Raw genomic sequence first — 22,017 nt, forward strand, 5'->3', positions numbered from 1 at the left:
GGATCACCCACAATGCATCCCTGTTCACTGTGTCGAATGCCTTTGTCAGGTCTATGAAGACAATGTAGAGACTCAGGTTCTGCTCAAGGCATTTTTCCTGCATTTGCCTCACTGTGAAGACCATGTCGATAGTGCTGCGATTTGGTCGGAAGCCACATTGTGATTCAGGCAGATTCTGCTCTGAAACAGATGACAGGAGTCTATTGAGTATAACATGGGCGAGGATCTTTCCGGCAGTGGAGAGTAGTGAGATGCCTCTGTAGATGTCACAGGCTGCTCATGAGCCTTTGTTCTTGTATAGTGCTATGATGGAGGCATCTCTGAGTTCTGGGGGCATATCTTCCTCTTCCCATATGCTCGTCAGCACTATGTGGAATGCCTGGAGCGCCTTTCCATTTAAGGCCTTGTATACCTCGGTTGGGATCCCGTCTTTACTGGGTGCCTTGCCTGCACTCATTTGTTTAATGGCTTTTTGGACTTCCTCTATTGAAGGAGGGACATCAAGTTGTTCAATGGAGCGGTTTGGGGGGAATCTGGTCAAGGGCGCTTTGGTCGACTGAAGAGGGTCTGTTGAGAAGCTGACTGAAGTGTTCTTTCCACCTGTTGCTGATGCCTTTTTTATCTTTTATGAGAGTGTCACCATCAGAGGATAGCAAGGGAGTGGTGGTGGGTTTTGATGGCCCATAGACAGTCTTGAGGGCACTGAAAAATTGTTTATAGTTTTTCATATCAGCAAACCACTGGATTTCTTCTGCTTTTTTTTCCCACCATCGGTCTTGCATCTTCCTGATCTCATGCTGCGCCGTGGCTTGGAGAGACTTGAATCTGTTCTTTTTAGGAGCAGAGTTTGGGTTATTTTGCCACTCCATAAAGGCTTTGTTCTTCTTGCTCAATAGGTCTTCAATAGCACTGTTGTTCTTATCGAACCAGTCCTGGTGGTTGTGTTGTTTTGGGCCTAGGACTGCCTTTGATGTTTCCTTCACTGCGTCTCTGAACTGGTTCCATTTCTCGGTTGAGCTTCCAGTGAGTGGTCCCTTGGCAGACAGCTTGTTGTCCAGGCAGGACTGGAATGTTTGCAAATAAGATGGATCTCTAAGACGACTCACGTTGTAAAATGCGCGAAATATCTGGGCACGTTTTGGATGGCGAGGCGCAATGCGCATTTGAAGAGTCGCTCTAACCAATCAGTGGTCTGTCCAGCATTCAGCTCCTCTCATGGCTCTGGTGATCTTTACATCCTGGATGTCTCGCCGGCATACAATGATGTAGTCAATGAGATGCCACTGCTTTGATCTTGGGTGCATCCACGTTGTTTTATATTTGTTTGCCATTCTGAACACAGTGTTCATGATGGTGAGTTCAAACTCTGAGCATTTGCTGAGTAGCAGTAGGCCATTGTTGTTCATTTTGCCCACGCTGTGTTTGCCGAGCACTCCTTCCCATCTTTCATGGTCCTGGCCAACACGAGCATTGAAGTCTCCCAGTAGTATCAGCTTGTCATTTGTGGGCACTGAGTGCAGGACGGCACTCAGGTCAGAGTAGAACTGCTCGATGGTCTCCTCTGTCCTGGTCAGTGTTGGGGCATATGTGCTGATGATTGTGGCATACCGGTCTTTGCTGAGAGGCAAACGGATCTTCATGAGCCTCTCGCTGATGCCCACAGGCAAGTCTGGCAGCTGTTTGAGCAAACTGGTCTTGATGGCCAGGCCAACACCCTGGATTCTGTCTTCATTTCAGGCTCTACCTTTCCAGAAGAAGGTGTATCCAGTGGTGGGTTCGCTGAGTGATCCCTCTTCTGGTAAGCGTGTTTCGCTTACGGCTGAGATGTCGATGTTATATCGCGCCAGTTCTTTACTGATTAGAGCTGTTCTTCTCTCAGGTCTTGGGGTATTCTCTCTATCAAGTAATGTCCTGATGTTCCATGCTCCTAGTAGGAGTTTCTTTGTATTTTTCTTTGATTTCGACCGCTTAAAGGGGATGACCTGCCAACTGCGGTGTGCTGACCAGGTGTTTGTAGGGCAGGCAATGTTTGGGACACCTTTTCTAGTCTCCTCCCTTGATTAGGGTGAGCAGTGCTGTCCTAGAGAGGGCTGCTCGGTCGCTCAGGATGCTGCCGAATGTCTCTGCTGCCCACAGGGCCGAGCAACCACTGGTCCATGGGCCGCCTACGTGCAGGATCGTGACTACAACTGCCAGTGGTCACCTCCACCTGTTGCGTCATCACTCCCCCATCGCCGCAGGTCTTGAAGAGGGTGGACGGGGTTAGAATAGATGAGTGTGCACAAAGATACTTGTGCGAGAAGGAGATTTAAGTGGAAAAGCCGATGCACAGAGACAGTCCCATTCTCTTGGCATTGGAAGCCTGGGTCCAGTGGCACGAAAAGTCGTTACACCTGGAGACTTCCTCAGCTGCATTGGATGGCCATGTTGTCCTTTGTGCTCCAACACACCCTAAGCACTCCACAGTGCTTCGCTGCATCGCCCTCTCAGCCGTTGAACCTTCTTATTGGTTTCTTCCGACTGTTCAGCCGAAGCAGTCTTCACATGCTGGGTGAGCAAAGCCCTGGTTCACCCTGGGTCGACGACCCAATGGCTATCCTCACAAGGTTTGGCCGGCCTGTCAAAGCCGTTGCCCGGGGTGTGGCTGCTGCCACATGCTAGCAGCTACTGGGAGCCACAAGTGAGAGCTGGGTGTCAGGTGGGGGTCAGAGGCTGGAGAGCTGCCCTAGGAGGGCATGACAAGCCCTCCATACCAGAGATGCTACCCCTCCCTGAGCACCCCAAACACCCCTACATGATACATGATACACGAAATCATACAATGATACATGAAATTATGAAGAATAAAACAAACAGAACCAAGAGAACATTACAGATAGCAACAGAAATATTATTTTAAGAATAACTTGTGTATATCCACTTCCAGAGGAAAAACTGATAAATGGAAACAGGTAAGATGTAGTTTTATATGTGTATATATCTTTTTTTTTTTCAAATGATGCCTTCTCTAGTATAGGGAGGGGAAAGAGGGAAAGAGCTATCTTGGAATTTTAATGTAACAAACAAAAAAAAAAGTAATGGTGGGGTGTAAGGAGAAAAAAAATAAGTGCTTGTTAATTGAAAATTTAAATTTTAAAAAGCAAGTGAGTCACTTTACCACTCTGGAACCCTGTTTTCTCATTTGTTCAATCCCTCGCAGCTCTAAATCTAGGTAGTACAATGGAAAGTATGCTGGATTTGGAACCAGAACTCCTGGATTCAAATTCTGATTCTGCTACTTACTAATTTTGTGAATTGAGGCAAAACCAAGCCTTTCTGGAATCCAATTTCCTTGCCTATTAAGTTATAGGTTTAAACTAGATGGTCCCTAAAGTCACTTTCAGCTCTAAATTTATCATCCATAACATTATCATCTACAAAATGTGCCACTTATACTAAAGAATTATTCAATTCAAATCTATAAAGACAATTATAAAAATGAAAAGAGACATAAACAAAGCACCTCCTGGGAGATCATCCAAATACACTCTACCATATTCTCTTCCCAATCTTTAATCCAAAGTGATACCCAGTGCAATAGTCCTTGAGAGCCCAGCTGCTGGGAAATGTCCATAGCATTGAGTTCAAAAAGAGTAAGAGTCTTCCTTAAGAGACTAAGAGAAGAGTGTGCAGATTAAGAAAAAGGAGGGCAAGGGAATAAGATAAGGGAGGGATTCTTAGAAGGCAATTCATATTGAGAAATTGGAGGCAAGGTAAGGAGACAAGAGAGAATCTCTTAGACAGTGATGGTGAACCTTTTAGAGAATTTTAGGCACCATGCCAATCACCCCCTTCCATCACCATCCTACCCACTGCCTTACCCCAGACAGGGGTGGGAGAAAGGGAGGGAGTGGTCTAGGTGCTCCACTCATGGGAGGGAATAAGTGCTTCCATTGTGCCACTGGGCAGAGGACAAGGAGGTAATGTGGAGAAAGGGAAGGGAGAAGCTCCATCCACATTCCTCTGCCTTTCTAATAAATAACTCTGGCCACAATGGTGCTCATGCCTACAGAGAGGTCTTGGAATGCCATATTTGGCATGTGTGTCATAGGATCACCATCATTGTCTTAGGATAAGATATATGAGGGATTGTTAGAAGGGAGTTCATATTGAGAAATAGGAGGGCAAGTTAAGGGGGTAAGAGAGGATTTCTTAGGATAAGATAAGGGAGGTATTCTTAGAGGGGAGTTCATATCAAGAGTTCATGAAGAGAAATCAGTCTAAGTCCATACACCACACACACTAGATATACTATGTTAGATTTAAAATGGTTGAAGGCCTTAAACTGTAACAGTTAAAAGAGTGATGTTGTAAACTGTAGTGAGTTAAAATGGTGGAAGATATAAATTGTGATAGATATAAGAGAGGGTGAGTAAATTTGACCTCAGAAAATATGTTTCACTACAGTGTCTTGGTTTTTAAATCAAATATAAGGTGGTTGCCAGGGAAATATTCCCAATTATTCAAATACCCAAGTCAACTGGGTTTTATAGAGATTTTAATTAATACAAATGTGGGATTAAAGAAAAGAGAGAATGAGAGAAAAAGGAAATAAGTATGAAGGGCCTTAAGCCAACATGGCCTAGACCTGAGTCTTAAGAGAGAGAGATCAATCAGTCAGTCTTTTAACACTCACCACAAGGTCTGTCTAAGCAAGGATTCTAGTGACACCAGGCCAGCTCCATCTCAGCTGACTTCACCAGAGAGAGTTCCAGCCAGAGTCCTCCTTAAAGAGCCTTCCATCTAGAGACTGTTCCAAAGGGCCTCTCTCCAGAGTCTCCAGAGGGACAGAGTCCCCTCAGAGGAGCTCCAGCGAGACCTTCTTAGAGATTGTCCTCCAAGAGCTTCCCTTCTCCAGAGCCTCTCTCAAGAGATTCTTCCCAAGTGATCCTCATCAGAGATCCTCCAAAAGGATTTTTCTCAAGAGATTCTGCTTTTTCTTATATAGGGGTTTTCCTCCTATGTCACCTCCCCTAAGTCCTTACATCTACCAATCACTGTAGACGTTTTCCAAAGGACTGCCCATCTGAATTCCTGCTAAGTCGACTAATCTCCTCAGTAAGTCTGAACCAGTGAAAACACAGCTGAGTCAACTAATCTCGTTAAGAGAAAACTTGCCCGACCCTTTTAGGTACCTAGCATCTCATTGTATCAATTCTAAAATACAGGCATGGCTCAAAGAACTCCTTGCCTTATTATAAGCATGGGCCCAAGTACTTTCATTGTTTAGCAAGGAGTTTTCTCCCCTAAAGCAGTCTTAAGTACGGGTGGAGTAGAGGTCCTCCCATAGCAAAGATTTTCCTCCCCTAAAGCAGTCTTAAGTATGGGTGGAGTAGAGGTCCTCCCATTTTTGATCCTGGCGAGTTCTCACATCAAAATGGGGAATGTTTCCCAGTAGGGAATTTGTTCCAATGGACGATCCCTCAATGTGGAAATTTTTAACATTCACAAGTCTGAGAAATTTCAAGATTTACAACTATCACAACAAGGCAACTTAACCTCAACCGATTGTAATCATCTCTGCCTCCTGGGAGCTCATTCTTAGAGATAATGAATAAATCAGGTCTTCCTTGGAAACTGTGCTGCTTGTTTACTTTTAGTGCTCAAACATGAGGTGAGGATCCCAGGGTTGGAACAGCAGACAAATACCCCTGGTCCTAACATCACTCACTGTTGTTATGGCAACCCATTTTCTAAACAGTCTTGCTTTTGTCTCCCAGGCCTTTCAATTTCTCATCCTATGAAGTCCATGAGCACATTGGACAAGGGCATCGTGATTTCCCAAATTTCCACAAGGGAACTTCACCAAGGCTTTAAATTAGCCAATTGTCCACTCTCTCCTGACTCCTCACTCTCTGCCAGTGACCCCTTGCTGTGAACCTTTGCTGCTATTGTCACTAATTAGAAATTTATGCCACAGAATGTTAGTGAGCACATTATTCTTTGGTGGGCCTCGGACTCCCATGAAGTTGAAGGAGAAAACAAAGATGTGACTACAAAGCATTTGATGTTTGCAGCACAGACAGCTTTCCCTTTTCCCCATTACATCTTTGCTGTGCCCCATAATTAATACTGGGGCCTCATCCTAAAATTTCTACATTAACATCCTACTACATTTCTGAGTAAAAATTAAGGGGCTAGGGGCCATTAAAATTATCTATTTTATATTTACTTAGAATATATGTGTATGCTGACACTTCCCAACTGTGTGACCCTGGGCAAGTCACTTGACCCCCATTGCCTAGCCCTTACCAGTCTTCTGCCTTGGAACCAGTACACAATATTGATTCCAAGATGGAAGGTAAGGGTTTAAATTTTAAAAATTTTTTAAAAAGAATATATGTGTGTTTGTCTATATATTTAACAGATATATCATACTTTCTTGCTGTTGTGGGAGATTGGGGGGGGGAAGGAGAAGGAAGAATTAGTGACCCCTATATGCAAGTCAAAGATAAAGTGAGATGTTAAGTTTTCCAAACAAGTGGAGTTTTGATTTTCTCAGTAAGGAAACCAGAGCTGGAAGGGGATATTGCCTCATTTGGAGATACCATATCCCAACTGGAAGTCCTCCCTTTCCCAGGTACATTTTTCTGTGACCCATGATTTAGTCTCTCAGTCTAAAATGTCTACATTGGATTCTTTCCATACTTCTGCCAGTGCCCTTTTAGCACCTAAGGGTAGGTAAGTAGGTAAGCTATGGCATGATTCTACTAGATTCCCCCTGAAGCAATCCATCTTAGACCAAGCTGGAGTAAGAAAGCTGTCAGAGACCTTAAAAAGATCACTGGATTTCAAGTCAAAGGATCTGGGTTCAAATCTCACTTTTGCCACCTTGTGTGACCTCCTCCAAGTCTCTTCCCTTTTCAGGGTCTCAATTTCTTGTCTTTTTTTGTAAATTTTTGTCATTGTCATTTTTTAGTCATGTCTAACTGCCCATTTGGGGTTTTCTTGGCAGAGATACTGAAATGGTTTGCCATTTCCTTTTCCAGCTCATTTTATGGATGAAGAAATGAAGACAAAAAAGGGTTAAGTGATTTTCCCATGGCTACACTGCTAGTAAGTGCCTGAGGCCAGATTCAAACTCAGGAAGTAGAGTCTTCCTGGCTCTTGCCCCCGCATTCTATCTGCTATACCACCTTTGCTTGCATTAGTAGAGGGAATATTGATGAAACAATAAATCTGCTGGGATAATTGAGTATTTGCAGGGGGCGGGGGAATAAAGCCTAGAAAAGATAAGTGGAGCCCAATATGACACTTCTTGTAAAGTGCCGGAACTTGGAGATCTGGGCATCCTGACTCTACATTCAACACTCTCTTAGCCACAGCACATTGTATCAGAAAGTAAACTTTGTCGTGGATGGGGCAATGCCATTCATGACATCACACGGCCCCCTGCTGGCTCATTCCTGATACTTCAAGAAGGAGCACCAATGCACCCTTGAAGAATGACATGACCCCAACCAGTCAATCAGTGAATCCGATGACTTCATCCTGGTGGCTACTCAAAGGTGGGATTAAATCAAACAATGCAGCAAACGTTCCAGAGCCCCCACAATGCCAAGCAAAAGCTCCCTGGCCAGCAATCTCGGATTTCAAGATGAGGATAGCAATTGAACCCATCATGTCCATGGTGTCACCAGCCAACATGTGTATATTAAGGGGCTGCTGTAGGTTACCACGCCTCGTGCTAAGTAAACAGGGAAGTTATAAAGAAAGGTTAAAAAGCCATTATCTGCCCTCAAGGAAATCAAATAACCAAGTACATATAAGATATTTGTCCAGGTAGGTGACCTTATAGAGATATGATTGGCCTTGGAGCCAGAAAGACTTGAACTGGCATCCTGTCCCAGAGATTTATTAGTGATCTATCTGTAGGCAAGTCATTTGATCTCAGTCTCAATTTCCTCATCTGTTCAAAGGGGATAAGAAAAGACCTACTTTATGGAGTCATTGTGAGCATAAAATGAGATGTTTGTAAAGCATTTAGAAATGTCAAATGTTGGTTATTGTTATTATGATCATTCAATCATAGATAGAATGAGAAGAGATCTTGGAGAGGTCACCTTGTCCACCCTCCTTATATTACAAATGAGGAAATGGAGGTCTAAAGAGATGAAGTGATTTACCCAAGGTCACACAGGCATGAAGTATTAAAAATCTAGCATTTTTTTTTTCATTTTACGTCACTACTTCCCAGAATAAAAGACTGTCTATCCAAACAAAATGATGTTCCCCAATTCTATTATCTGTGCATTCATCTTTTCAAGGGCCTCAGACAATTTCATTGACTTCACACTAATCCAAGTCAGTCAAAATCAGGCCAGGAAGGATTTGGAAGCTATGTAGATGCTTGTTGCAGCTGGGCTCCCTGACCTTCAAAACTCTGCAAATACAAGTTAGGAAGAGCAAGAAACCCTGACCCTGGGCCTCAGGAGCTGCCCCTTTTTTCCCAGCAGCTGGGTTTCAGGAACCGTATCACCCCTAGTCCAAGGCAGACTTGTAACACTAAAGAAAAGCTCGTAGACTCTTCCCCAGTCTATGTACAGAAACCTTTCCTCGATACAGAGTAAGTCCTATACTATTTCTTCCCATATAACTCTGGCCCCTGTTCTGAAACATTTATGAGGATCTACATCTACTAATACTATTGTCATCTCTGGTACCCTTGGATGCTCAAACGAAACCTGTGGCTTGGGGTAGACTGGCTTCCCAATAGTCATAGTCTTCTTAATGCTAAGCTACTTGCCCAACCACGAGGACTGCAGACCAGAAGGTATCATAATGGATACATGGCAGAAACTCCCGACACTAACTGGTTCAACCTTCCACAAGCAACACTTCTGTCAGTCTTGTATCTAGGCAACGTAGAGGCCCATATGGGAAGGGAGTTGTGTCAGCACCCCCACAGCAAAGCTGAGAAAGCTCCCCCCACCCAGAGTGGTGCTAAGAGACCTAGGCAGTGCAGGGGCAAAGCCGTGAATGAGCAACTCCTGGCTTAGCCTGATGATGTTGAGCTCTCCTGATCCTAGGAGCTTTCCTCTGTGTATCTGGCTTAGCCTGGTTTGTGAAACTTGATTCCAGATTGTTCAGTGAAGAAGATTGTCTTTGGATTTTGAATCTCAATTTCTATGAATGGCTTAGGATAGCACTTCTCAGTGTGGTCTGTGGAATTCTGGTTGGGTTACAGGCATCCTAAGACCCTTTCAGAGGGTCCATGAATTTAAAACAATATTACTAAAATATTTTATTTCTAATACAATGGAAAGATGATAGACAGACAAACAGATAGACAGATAGAGAAAAAAAGAGAGAGAGGAAGAGTGAGAGAGAGAGAGAGAGAGAGAGAGGAGGAGGAGGAGGAGGAGGAGGAGAGAGATAGAATCACAATAAACAAAAGCTCTTTGGGGAGGGATCCTCAAAAAATTTTAATAATATAAAGTTGTCCTGAGGCCAAAAAGTTTTAGAACCACTGTGACCCCTTTTTAGTCCCTTCTCCCATGTCTATCCTTCCATTCTTTTCTTCCTATTCCTTTCTTGCCCTATATCTGAAGCCTGCTGAGGGTTTCCAATGACTCACAGCAGCACTTCCAACAGCTCTCAAGGAAAAGAAGTTATTGAGTCTTGATCATGGGAGTAAAGATAAGGAAGAAAGTTACTGATGTTTGTTTTTATAGCTTTTATTAAATTAAATAGAATCATTGTAAAAAGTTTTATATTTCAGACCTTAGACTATATTTTAATGCAGAGGTCATCAAAATAATTTAGTACTGAGAAAACAAAGTATCCTTATAATTAAGAAACAGAAGCAATCAAAAAAGAATAGCGCCCAAAGTTTGATAAACCCTAGAAAATTAATTAGTAGAGGAAGAACTTCCCTTTGGGATAAGTATTTCTGGGAAAACAGAAGACCTACCACAAAATAGGTGTGTATTAATTAGAAAATCAACTATGTAGCACAGTAGAGAGAGATGTCATATCTGGATTGAGAAAGATTCATCTTTTTTTAGTTCAAATCTGATCTCAGACACTTACTAGCTGTATGAACCTGCACAAGTTACTTAATTCTGTTTAATTCAGTTTCCTCATCTGTAAAAAGAGCTAGAGAAGGAAATGGCAAGACATTCTAGTATCTTTGGCAAGAAACCTCTAAATGGGATAACAAAGAGTCAAACATGACTGAAAGCAACTGAACAACAAATGCTTGGGAAAAAGTATATAGAAATAGCATATTCATGTAATATTACATTATTATACAGTAAGAAGTTACAAATTGGAGAAATTCAGAGAAATTGAAGGCTTCTACAAATTAATATAAAGCAAAATAAACAGAGCTAAGAGGCAAAATACATAATGACAACAATATAAATGAAAAGATCCCTAAAAGAAGATTAAACTGAGTAATAATAAAACCCAATGAAAGTCCTGAACAATTGAGATAATAAAGCAAACCTCCTCTGTCTTAGAAGAAGTGAGGGACTTCTTGAGCAAAATAATATCTATATCTACAGACATGATCCTGTATCCAATGTTTTTGTTAAATAGCATTCTATTTAAGAATTTCTATTTTAAGAACACTGAGATGGGTTTGCCAATTAATGGGCTATTTCAATGTCAACCTAAGGTGATATCCTGAATTTAGGGTGGTAGCAGTAGGAATATAAATGGAGACTCATACAATAATACAATAATAAAAAAGGAGAATCAACAATACTGGGTAACTGATTATATATGGAAGCTCCGGGAGAGGGGGGAGCTAGAAATCACTCCAAGATTTCAAGCAAAGTTCCTGGAAATGGTGGCATGAAAGGAAACAGGAAAGTCAAGAGCTAGCTATGGAAGGAAGATAGTAAATTCCACTAGACATGTTGATTTTGAGGTCCCAGCAACACTTTCAGGTCAAGGTAGAAATGTCTAACAGGAGTTAGGAATTGTGGGGCTTGAGCATGGCAAAGAGTACATGACTGTAAATAATCCATTTGGTAATACTCTGTAATACTGGAGGCCATAGGAATGGATATGAACTATAAAGAGGAACAGGTTCAAATCAACCTACCTCTGATCATTCAAAAGGGCATAAACAATGCCATTAAAGATAGAAAAGCCTTGGCTAGGAAACTGAAGACTTTGGTGGCGAAGTCTTTCCCCTGTTGTTGATCAAAGGCAAGAACTTCAGGAGAGAATGGCAGATTTTGGAAGGGAAAACTTCACTAAGAATATAGTGTTTGATAACAGGGCTTCAATTTCTGGACAATGACTTAAAAAGAATGGCTGGTGATGAACCAGCAAAACATCCTGAAAAGGAGTAGTTAGTTTGGAGATCCAAGATAGAAAAATACAGAGAAACACAGAGAAGAGAAAGTAAGCAGAAACAGAAAACAGCCAACAGCATAAGGTGCTTGACTTGAGAAAGTCAAGAAGGATGAGCATTGAGGAAAAGCAATTGATTTAATTTGGCAATTAAGAATTTCCTTGTAACTTTGGAATAAACATTCCACTTGATTCATAAAATTAAAAGTTACCAAATGGTAAAGGATCTAAATATAAGTGAGAAGAAAGGAAGTAAGGACAGCATGTGTAGACCACCATCCTTCTTTCTATAGAGGTTTAGCTGTGAAAGGGAGGAGAAATATAGGATGACAATTTGAAGGAATGATACAATCAAGTGAAGATTGTTTTGTCAAGCTGGATGTGAACTGGGCATGTAGGTAGGTAGCAGGGAAGAAACCAATGAACAGGAAGAAATCAAATTTGAGGGGGTATAGTGGAAGAGAGAATAGATGAGTACAGGAGCAATCTACTCAAGTATACATGAAGGAATCAAGGGTATAAGTAAAATTTAAGAATTCCTATTTTAAGAGGTGGGTTTACCAATTAATGGGATATTACTTACAAGGTGTTTATTAGACACCAACTAAAGCATAGAGGACTAGGAAGAGTTGGGGGAAGACAAATTGCCAGCTCCCTCCCAAGTCATTGTCACAAATCAAGGCTTAGGATATTGAGGGAATCGAAAGTCAAAACTACCAAATTAACAACTCAGGAGAGAAATGTTCTCTCCCCTCCCCAACTCTGTGTATGTATGAGAAAAGGGGAGGGGTCCCCTCAATCACAGACCAAGCAGGGTGGAAGGCTGAATTCAGTAGGAAAGAAAAGGAAGAGGGGAGACATCTGGGTGAGAAAGGTCAAATCTTCATCTAAGACTGTAATTAGAGAGAGGAGAATGGGGAATGATGTGAAGAATTTTTGAGATAAAGAATAAAAAAGTAATGGGAGTCCAAAATAAACATCCTCTATTTTCTCACTAGAGAAAAAAAAATAGAGGCAAGGTCCTTTTCAGAGACAGAAGACTAGGAGATAATATGGGAGAACTGAGGATGGAAGGAAAAGTTTGGAATAGCATCTGTGAGAAATATGATGAGTTAATTTGGGAAGAGTAAAAAGATCGCCTTGCTGTGTACAAACCTTGTTGAAGGAGCAGCTGGGTGGCTCAGTGGTTTGAGAGACAGGCTTAGAGATAAGAGGTCGTAGGTTTAAATCTGGCCTCAGCTACTTCCTAGTTGTATGACCCTGGGCAAGTCACTTAACCCTCATTGCCTAGCCCTTACCACTCCTCTGCCTTAGAACCAATACACAGTATTGATATTAAGACAGAAGGGTTTTTTTAAAAAAAGAACCTAGCTGCAATTAGATAACAATTTGTGGCGAATCCATACATTATAGTGGCATGACTGCCATTAGCTTTGTTTAGCAGAGTAGGAGCAAGGGAGGCTAATGATGGGAGTAAACAAAGACTGGGGTTTGTCAATGAATGGCAGTTTGTCAGGGATTCTAAAACAGTGGAAAGTAGTAAAGTTAGTTTAGGAGTTACAAGACATAGAAAAGGAAGGAATGATAGGAGGTTATGGTCATATGAAAGAATCTCAAGAATGGAACATTTGCAAGGGATGATGAAGTCAAGAGTGTAACATCTTTGTGAAAAGCTGAAGAAAGGCTAGCTAGAAAATTAATATCATTTCACTATGCTGCCACTCCTTTGAGGTTTTTCAAGCAGTTTTGCAAGTATTTAATGAGTATATAAACAAAAGCAATAAACATTACTTTTTACTATATTTTAATTGTTTAAATAAGTCATTGTATCAGGAACCACAAAAGTCAAGATGAGAAGAAATGACCTTTCTCCCACTCTCATAATCTTAGGCTTCGTTTAACAGAGGTACTTCCTGATGTCCACAATGTCAAACACTGGCACAAATTGTTTGTATGTTCTGTTTGCTGTAGCATGAGATGATTTGTCCATCCCTGAGCATTTTAAAAAATAGATAAGATCACCTTAGAGAAGGAATGGCAAACCACTCCAATATCTTTACAAAGAAAATCCAAATGGGGTCAAGAGCGTGACTGAAAAATGACTAAATAGCAATAACAAAGATGACCTTTGTTTCAGATGCAGGAACTACTAGAGCCCCTTCAAGCTCTAGGACTCCCTGAATCTAGCAGCCTTCCTGATTTTAAACCTCGAGGACCTGCTAGAATCCATTCTGCTTCTATAGAATTCTCTTGCTCTATTAATATAGTACTTATTGTTCAGTCATTTCAGTCATATCCAACTCTACATGACCGCACCTAGGGTTTTCATGGTACAGATACTAGAGTAGTTTGTTATTTCCTTCTCCAGCTAATTATACATATGAGGAAACTGAGGCTAACAGAATTAAGTGACTTCCCCAGGATCACACAGCCATTAAGTGTCTGAAGCCATATTTGAACTCAGTTTGATGAGACTTTCTGACTCTAGGCCCCACATTCTATGTACTATACCACCTAGATCCCATGACCTTTGCCTGCCTCTATTTCCTCATCTGTAAAATCAGGATAATAATATCTGTCTTTCAAGGATTGTTGTGAAAATAAAATAAGAAATCCATAAAGCACATTGTAAACTTTAAAGGGCTATACACATGTTAGTTACTGTTACAAATAAAACATAGGAATACTTTAAAAAACCTATCCACCTTTTAAAGCTAATAATTGATCTGAAGTGAATCTCTCCCAGATATTGGCTTATTGTATAAGTTAAAGGTGAGAAATAAATTACTGTGAAGCATCTAATCCATTCAGAGGAAGCTGTATAAGGTAGCAGAAAGGGTACTGCCTTGGAGTCAGGGGCTCTGGATTTGAATCCTGGCTTGGCCACAATGTAAGATCTCAAGCAAGTTATTCACCTTCTCTGGACTTTATCTATAAAATGAGGAGGCTGGACTCAACTTGCCTCTCAGATCCCTTACAGTTCTAAAATTATGATCTTATGATAATTTATCTGGCTTTTGGCAAAGCATTTCCTTTCATGCTATTCTTGTGCAAAATAGGGAGAGATGTGGACCAGACCAATTAGGTATACTGGAAACACTGAATGGCTGGACTCAAAGAGCAGTTGTTTGGGGTTGATGTAGTCTTGTAAGAAGTCCTTCAGTGAATTACCCCAGCAACCTGTGAATAACTCAGTGCTATTTAACATTGCTTGTCAATGACTTGGATAAAAGCACAGATTGTACACTCATCTAATTTGTAGATGATGCCAAGCTGGAAGAAGTAGCCAATATGCCTGCATGAGAGTCAAGCTACAAAATGACTTTGACAGGCTAGATAGAACATATGAGCTGACTATTCAGGTGACCTTCATTAGGAATAAATGCTGTCTTGAATTTTGGGTTCAAAATATTGATTTCACAAGTACAAGATGGGAGACACATGGTTAGATAGTGGTTTTGTCTGTGAAAAAATAGGACTTTTAAATGCACCTTAAGTTCAATATGAGCCACCAATGTGATATGGCAGTCCTAAATTGCTCATGTGATTGGGGATGCATGAAGAAAGGTGTTGCTTCCAGCAATATGGAGGCAATTTTCCCATTGCACTCTTCTCTGTTCCAAACACATCTGCAGTACAGTACTAAGTTCTGGGGTCCACAGTTCAACAAGGACATTGATAAGTCAGAGAGTATCCAGAGGAGGGCAAGTAGGATATTAAAGAGATTAGATGGTCTATAAGCGACATGAGGGCAGGGATTCTGTCTTCACTTTGTATCATACATAGCCAGTGCTCAGGATATTGTTCCACATAAGCATTTACTAAATGTTTGTTCAATTCTAAATGCGCAGATGAAAGGTTGAACTCTAAAATTTGGGAGGGGGGAGTAACGGACACAATACACCAAGACATAGCTTAGTTTCTCAACTCTGCCTTCATCCCAGATAGCACTTAAGCCCTTATTTTCTGTGAGACTCATGAGAAGAAATCACTTTCACCTGAGGAAATCTGAGAATGGAGATATTAGCACTTGAACTTGGCCTTGAAGAAAGAAAGAGCCCTTACGAGGTAGAAAAGGGTAAGAGGAAATCCATTCCTGTCATGGGAGACTGTGAGTAAAAGCTTGGAGATAGACAAATACATACCCAGTATCATCACCCAGTTAAAAAAAAGAAGAAGAAGAAGAAGAAGGGGGGATCCAATTGGATTAAAGAGTAGTGTCCATGAAGAAAGTAAACTGAAACATGCCTGGAGAGTCCAGAGCCATTTTATGAAGGACCTTGAATACCAGGATCAGAAGTTCATACCTTATTAGGTAGCTAATGGCAGGCTCTGAAGACTTTTGACTAGAAGACTAATCAGAACAGTGCATTTGGAGAATTTGTTCGGCAACAAAAGTAAGTGATGGATGGAGAGAATGGATAAGAAGAGAAGGCAAAAAGATCAATTACAAGGTTGTTATAATAGTCAAAATGAGAACTGGGAGCTTGAACTAAAGTGGTTGTAGAGGGAGTGAAGAGGAAGACATGGATGTGAGAGATATTATATTTAGAACTGGTTGGTTTGATAACTGGTTAGATGATCGATTGAAAATCTGGTAGGGTCAGAGCACACTTACCAGAAGTTAAGTAGTGAATATAAATAGGAAACAAGATGACAATTTGAAGGGGCAGCTAGGTAGCAGAGATGAGAGAGAGCACCAAGCCTAGATTCAGGAAGATCTCTGTTCAAATCTGGTTTCATACACTTCCTAGCTATGTGACCCTGGGCAAGTCACTTAACCCTAATTGTCTAGCCCTTGATGCTCTTCTGTCTTAGAATTCATACTAAAATGAAAAAAAAAAGGTGGTTTAAAAAAGAAGGTGGTTTGAGAGGGCTATAAGATCAAGAGAAGGTTTTGTTTTGCATTGTGTTTTTTGAATTTAGGACTGGAGAGATTGGAAAATGTTTGTAAGTAGATTGTAAGGAGGCTGTGGAGAGTGATAAGAGAAGGAATGATAGTTTAGTGAATGGAGAGGAGGGTAGAGGAATATGATCCAGGGCACAGGTGATTAGAATAACTTTGGCAAAGAGGGGAATTATCCTCTGAGGTAAGACAGAACCACAGCAAGAATTTGTCCTCTATCTTTTCTTTTTGTTCCTTCCTTCATTTCTTTTTCTGAAGAATCTCAATGAAGGTTTTCACTTCAAGAGGGGAAGGAGAGGGAAGGAGGCTTGACTAAGCCTTTACTATATGTCAGGCACTGTGCTAAAAACTATACAGATACATATTAGCAAGATGGTGGCTGCCAAGGAATGGCTGGTTATGTCCAGAAAGTATCGAGAAGGCTGGGAAATCATGAGCAAGCTAAGGCCAAAGTTGGCCAATCAAAACTCAGAGTGGTTTCAGGGGAAGAATATGTATTTTTTTTTCCCCATGGGGAATGGAATTGCAATGAGAGCCTGGAGGGGAGGGGAGAGGAACAAGGTGGCATGAGTAAAAACAAGAAGATGCTAAGGTATGAGAGAGAGGAAATGAAAGAGGTTTAAATTGGAAGGCCTTATCATCCACATATATGAGGATTCCTCTGTCCCATTGGATTTCCCTTGTCATTTACTCCTGTTTGGGCTTCATTTCCTTCCTTTTAGAATCTTGTTATCTGTCTATATTCTCTCCAATGATACACATCATAACTCTGTCACACCTTAATTATATATATTTATGAGTTGTGATGAGGGGCTTCCTCCAAAAAAGGAAAGAAAAAATTACTTGGAGGTGGTGAGCAATCTTCTGATGATAAACCTCCTAATTTAGGTAGGCTGGTTTTTTAACAACTGCACACTGGACCAATACTTGGAGATGAAGGAGAAGGTTACAACTTGGTAGGACCTCAGGGTTTTTCATCTGCTGAAGTTCCCTTTAGTGTCCAGAGTTACCTCTAGGCAATGAGGAAGCATTCATTAAAAGTTGATTTCATGATGACTCTCCAACTCACCCTCATACATTTAGGGTGAATTTGCATATTTTTAGCTGATTATTTACATGTATTTTAATTTTACACACACACACAAACTAAACAGATAGCTCGAAGAGGAGAATCATGGCTTTGGCATGGTTAGACTTGGGTTAGCATTCTAGTGCTGCTACTTTAATTCCTGTGTGACCACCAGCAAATCACGTGCTTTCTCATCTGCAAAATGAGAGGACTGGACTAGATTGTGTAAGGTTCTCTAGCTTTATGATCTCATGAACTGTCAAATGCAGAAACAACACAGCAAGATGGTAGGCTTCAAGTGATTGCCTATGCAGGCTACCAAACAAGGAAATTGTTTTGTGAAATTCGATTTGGTTTGTACTAATGGAGAATGAAGATGGTAGTTAACTCCTTTAAAATAAATAGCTAAATATCGGTACTTTCTCTTCCTCTAATAATCTTTGAAAATTGTGGGTGAACTGTCACAGTCCAATATCAGTTAAAGATGTTAGGGCGATAGGGAAACTCAAATTTCCTATAAGGATTAGTTGAAGAAACTGGGAATATTTAGCCCAGATAGATGTCAGGAAAAGATGTCCTCAGACCACAGGCCTTGGGTTTCTCAATCCTGGCTCCAAGTAAATGCCATGTATTATCTGTGTGGCCTTGAGTAAATCACTTAACCTTTTTAGACCTTGGCTTTCCTAGGTGTAACTAAAGGACTTCCATGGCTCCTTCCAGCTCTGAGTCTACATTATTAAATATTTGAAGAGCTAGTCTGTGGAAGAGGGATTAGATTTGTGCTTTGTAGCTCTAAAAGGGGGATCTTAGATGAATGAGTAGGAGTTAAAGAAAAATGTGTTTTGGCCTAAGGTAAGGAAAATCTTTCTTAATTTTAGAACTGTCTGAACACCGAATGAACAACTTAATCTAGTGAGTTCTCAGCAGAAGTATTCAGCTAGATGCTAGATTTTACAGAAGTAGACTCTTTAACAGTGCGTCTCCCCATAAGGTCCTTTCAGCTTTATGATTCTTTATATAACATTTATAGAAATAGAGGTTAGAGCTATGATTTTATTGACACAGGGAATTCCTAGAAGAGGAAACTCTCTCCAGCAATTCCAATCAGAGCCTTCCCTGTAATTTACAGTCCTAGAGTTAACTAGAAGACTGAAAAGTTAAGTGGCTTACCCAAGGCCACCAAGCCAATACATGTCAGAGGTAGGACCTTTGAGTAAAAACGATTCTATGTCAATCCTCATTGTTATCAGTTTGTTTTCCTTCCAAATCCTGACTCTGTGGCTGGACCTAAAAGTTATCTGCATGCTTTAAAAATCTCATAACATAAAAACATGGGACCTAGACATGGAAAGGATCTTTGAGATCACTTGGGCTCTTCTCCTTTTACACCAGAGAAGAAATGTACTGGGAAGTTATTTACACTGTAGCAGAAGAGCATGAATGATCTGGTTGCATTCTAGACTTCAAAGAAAAGAATAAACCACCCACCTAAGAAAACATCTTTAAAGAGTAAGTGCTTTTCAAGGATACTCAAGAACAAGACCACTTGTCAAATATGAACATATGAAGCAAATTCGAATTTTGCTTTCTGGAAGAGGCAATGAGCTGCTTTCTAAGAGGACGAAGATGTGGCAGACAGAGGGAAACACTGCTTTCCAGCTATTAGCTTGAGATATAGCATCTAAATATCTGATCCAAGTCCATGCAGAGTAAGGCCAGATAACTAGGTTGATGAGGAATTGGCTGGGTGGAGAGGTGATGAGATGGCTCTAGAGAAAGAGAGATGGAGAGAAACATGGATGCAGAGATAGAATGGGGGTATGGGGGTTGGGGGTGCGTGGAGGGTGGGGGGAAGACAGGATACGCCATTGTGATAACACCAGGATGTTTTTCCACCCTATCGCCTTGTAGAGGAACAAGCACAGTGAAATACAGAGGGAGGCAAGTCGATTTCACCCAGAAACTGGGGATGGAATTGGGAAGAAAGCCAGCCTTTGATAATCAGGTCTCCCAGTAAAGACAGCTGCTGGATGAGGGTACCACCCTACGGACATGTGTCGCCCCATCCTGCTATGGGTCCCTGGGTTACCCCTTCTCATCCTGCACCTATTCTCCGTCCTCTTTTCCCTGAAGACCCGGCAGGGCTGTGGGCTGGAGTCCAGGGGGAAGTGCTGCCTGGGCGCCCCCGCTCGGCCGCTGCCCCAGGCGAGCTGGAGAGAGACCAGGGTGAGGGCATGGGAAAAGCCAGTGAACGGTTGGCTCACTCACCCGTGTACAGGGAGCCCTGGTCCCGCAGGCCGCCTGCCTCTGGGCCGCTGTCCGGTTCCCCGGGGCTCAGCCCGGTGGCGGTAGCCGTAGCGGAGAGCTGCAGGTCTGTGTCTGTGTTGGTCAGCCAGGTGGACTCGGTCTCTCGGGTCCAGCTCTCGTAGTAGCGGGGCTCGATGGCATCAGCGCGGCTCCCCCCACAGCCCATCCTCCTCTACCAACACCTCCTCCTCTTTTCTCTCTTTCAACTCTGGTCCCCTTGGGTTTGGCTTGGCTGAGCCTTCACCCCCAGCAGTGGAGCCTGGGGCAGGCAGGCAGCAGCAGCATCGCCCGCTGCCGCCAGCACCGCCTCGGTCCCTGCGCCCAGCTCTCTTGCAGACCCAGCTCCCGAGCTCTCTGCGCCCCGTTCTGCGCTCTCTCAGCTCACCTCCCTCTCCTCCTCCTCCCTCTTCCCCAAAGCCCGCCCGCTTGCCGGCCCCCCTTCTCTCTCGATCAGTCTCTCGCCCCCTCGGGGGCCCCTCCCCTTCACTGATTCTCCTTCACTCGCCACTTCTCCCCGGTTCCCTAGCTCTCCACTTGCCCTCCTCATTCCTGCGCTCTTCACATGGTCAACCAGGGGTGGAGCTGAGGGAAGCCCCACAGTCAGAACAGCTCCTAGGATCAGATCTGGGCCCCACCAACCCCAGTTACCTGCCCAAACCTTCTCCCCATCTTCGGATGCTCCTGAAGCCCCGAGTGCCCCAGGATTCTACTCCAACCCACCCACCCGGACCTCGACCATCCACTCCGGAGGCTGATACTTTAATGGGGGTACTTTGCCACCCGAACATAGGCTGGTCAAGCATAGATAGGAGTGCAAACAGTCAGCAAAAGGGGAAACGCCTGAAGAGAAATGAGACCACTAAAACTGAAGAATGGAGCCGTGAGAACGATCTGCACGTGCCCATCCTTGGCTGTAAAGGAAAGGCTGGTTTTCCCCCATAGATTAAGCTTCGAAGAGCTAGGTTCTCAGGCAAACTTCAGCTCCTGGTCATAGCTGATTTCTCTCTGAATGTGGGTTACAAAAGCTGGAAGGGCCTTATTCCTCCCAAGCCTAAATAGCTTGTTCCTAAGCATCTATAGGAGAGTAGTTTATCCTCTCAGTTACCAAGTATCAAATACAGGGAACAACCAGAGGCTCCTTCCTAGAGTGCCTTTCTCTACAGATAGTTGAGTGTGCGGACTGAAAGACCCTTTCTGATAAATGACCCAGGTCTGTTCAACTAATATTTGTGTTGAACCTTCCATGTGCAAGGTACTGTGCTGAGGTGCTAGACACTAAATGAGGAGGGAGAGAAGGAAGTACACCTTGAGCCGGGCTTAGGGAAAGACATGGAGATGGGAGGAAGAAAGGAAACTGTATCCTGCTGTCCAATACAAACTCTCTGTGGAAGTTCATTTAAGGTTAAGTAGTGATACTGATGCTGGGGTAAGTACACATTTTGATTGCTGAAGTGGTGTAGAACAAAGATGGCCAGATTCTGTGATGCCATCTCCTTCTTTTCACTAATCTTCATGATCCTATTTGAATGGTAACCAAGAGGTGATGGGGTTGAAAGGAACTTCCTCACCCCAGTTCCACTCAGGTTTTTGGAGGTTTGCTAAGTATGTTCCTTAGAAAGACATGTAGAAAATCCACACTAGCAATCCAAAGGATATGTTAGAAGAAATTTTTAGAACATTACTTGGGCAAAAGTTTGAAAATGAATCAGAGTGGCATCCGGAGAAGAAAAAAAGAATTCAGATGCCCAAGTTCTCTCTCTACCTGGCTGGCTGTAGATGGCATATGTCTGAAACCACAAAATAGTTAACTGGGGAACTGTGAGCAAAAAAACTGACAGATCCCTTTCCCAAACCAGAACGCCAGTCCCATAGCATCTGGGGATCAGAAGATGGCAGCAGAGAATAGAAGAGAGGAGCCCAGTGAAGATGTCACCAGAGAGCAGCTCAGCAAAGTAACTTAGAACCCCAGCTTCGATCCAACCTTCACACCACTACCAAAGTGATTATCCTAAATTATATTTATGACCTTGTCATTCCCTTACTCAATATACTCCAGGGGCTCTCCATTACTTCTGGGATCAAGTTACTTCAGTTTGGGACTTACTTTGGAACTTTTTTTTAATAATCTTATCCCATCCTACCCTTTTGGACTTTTAAACACATTATTGTTCAGTCATTTCCAACTCTTAGTGACCCCATTTGGGATTTTCTTGAAGTCGTTTGTTATTTCCTTCTCCAGCTCATTTTATAGCTGAGGAAACAGAGGCCAGCAGCAAAAGGGCTAAGTGACTACACTCCAACCAAGCTCATCTATTTTTCAATCTCCTGTCTCCATGACTTTTCTTTTTTAAACCCTTCTATCTTAGAATCAATACAAAGTATCTGTTCT

The 22,017-nt window shown here is 42.3% G+C and overlaps 1 protein-coding gene across 2 annotated transcripts in view; it reads right to left on the reverse strand.

Annotated features, from left to right (window-relative positions):
* The window catches only part of BAALC (BAALC binder of MAP3K1 and KLF4), a 108,017-nt gene extending 87,794 nt beyond the window's left edge, over positions 1–20,223 (reverse strand). The window contains exon 1 of one of the 2 annotated variants that reach the window (XM_007488182.3): positions 19,590–20,220. In XM_007488182.3, coding sequence (XP_007488244.1) covers positions 19,590–19,794 — 205 coding nt within the window. In that variant the 5' untranslated portion in view covers positions 19,795–20,220. Of the gene's footprint in view, positions 1–19,589 lie in introns of both variants that reach the window. The other variant, XM_007488181.3, reaches the window with a different exon arrangement.
* Positions 20,224–22,017: the final 1,794 nt, after the last annotated feature.

The sequence above is a fragment of the Monodelphis domestica genome, chromosome 3 (genome assembly GCF_027887165.1).
Source record: "Monodelphis domestica isolate mMonDom1 chromosome 3, mMonDom1.pri, whole genome shotgun sequence".
Lineage (NCBI taxonomy): Eukaryota > Metazoa > Chordata > Mammalia > Didelphimorphia > Didelphidae > Monodelphis > Monodelphis domestica.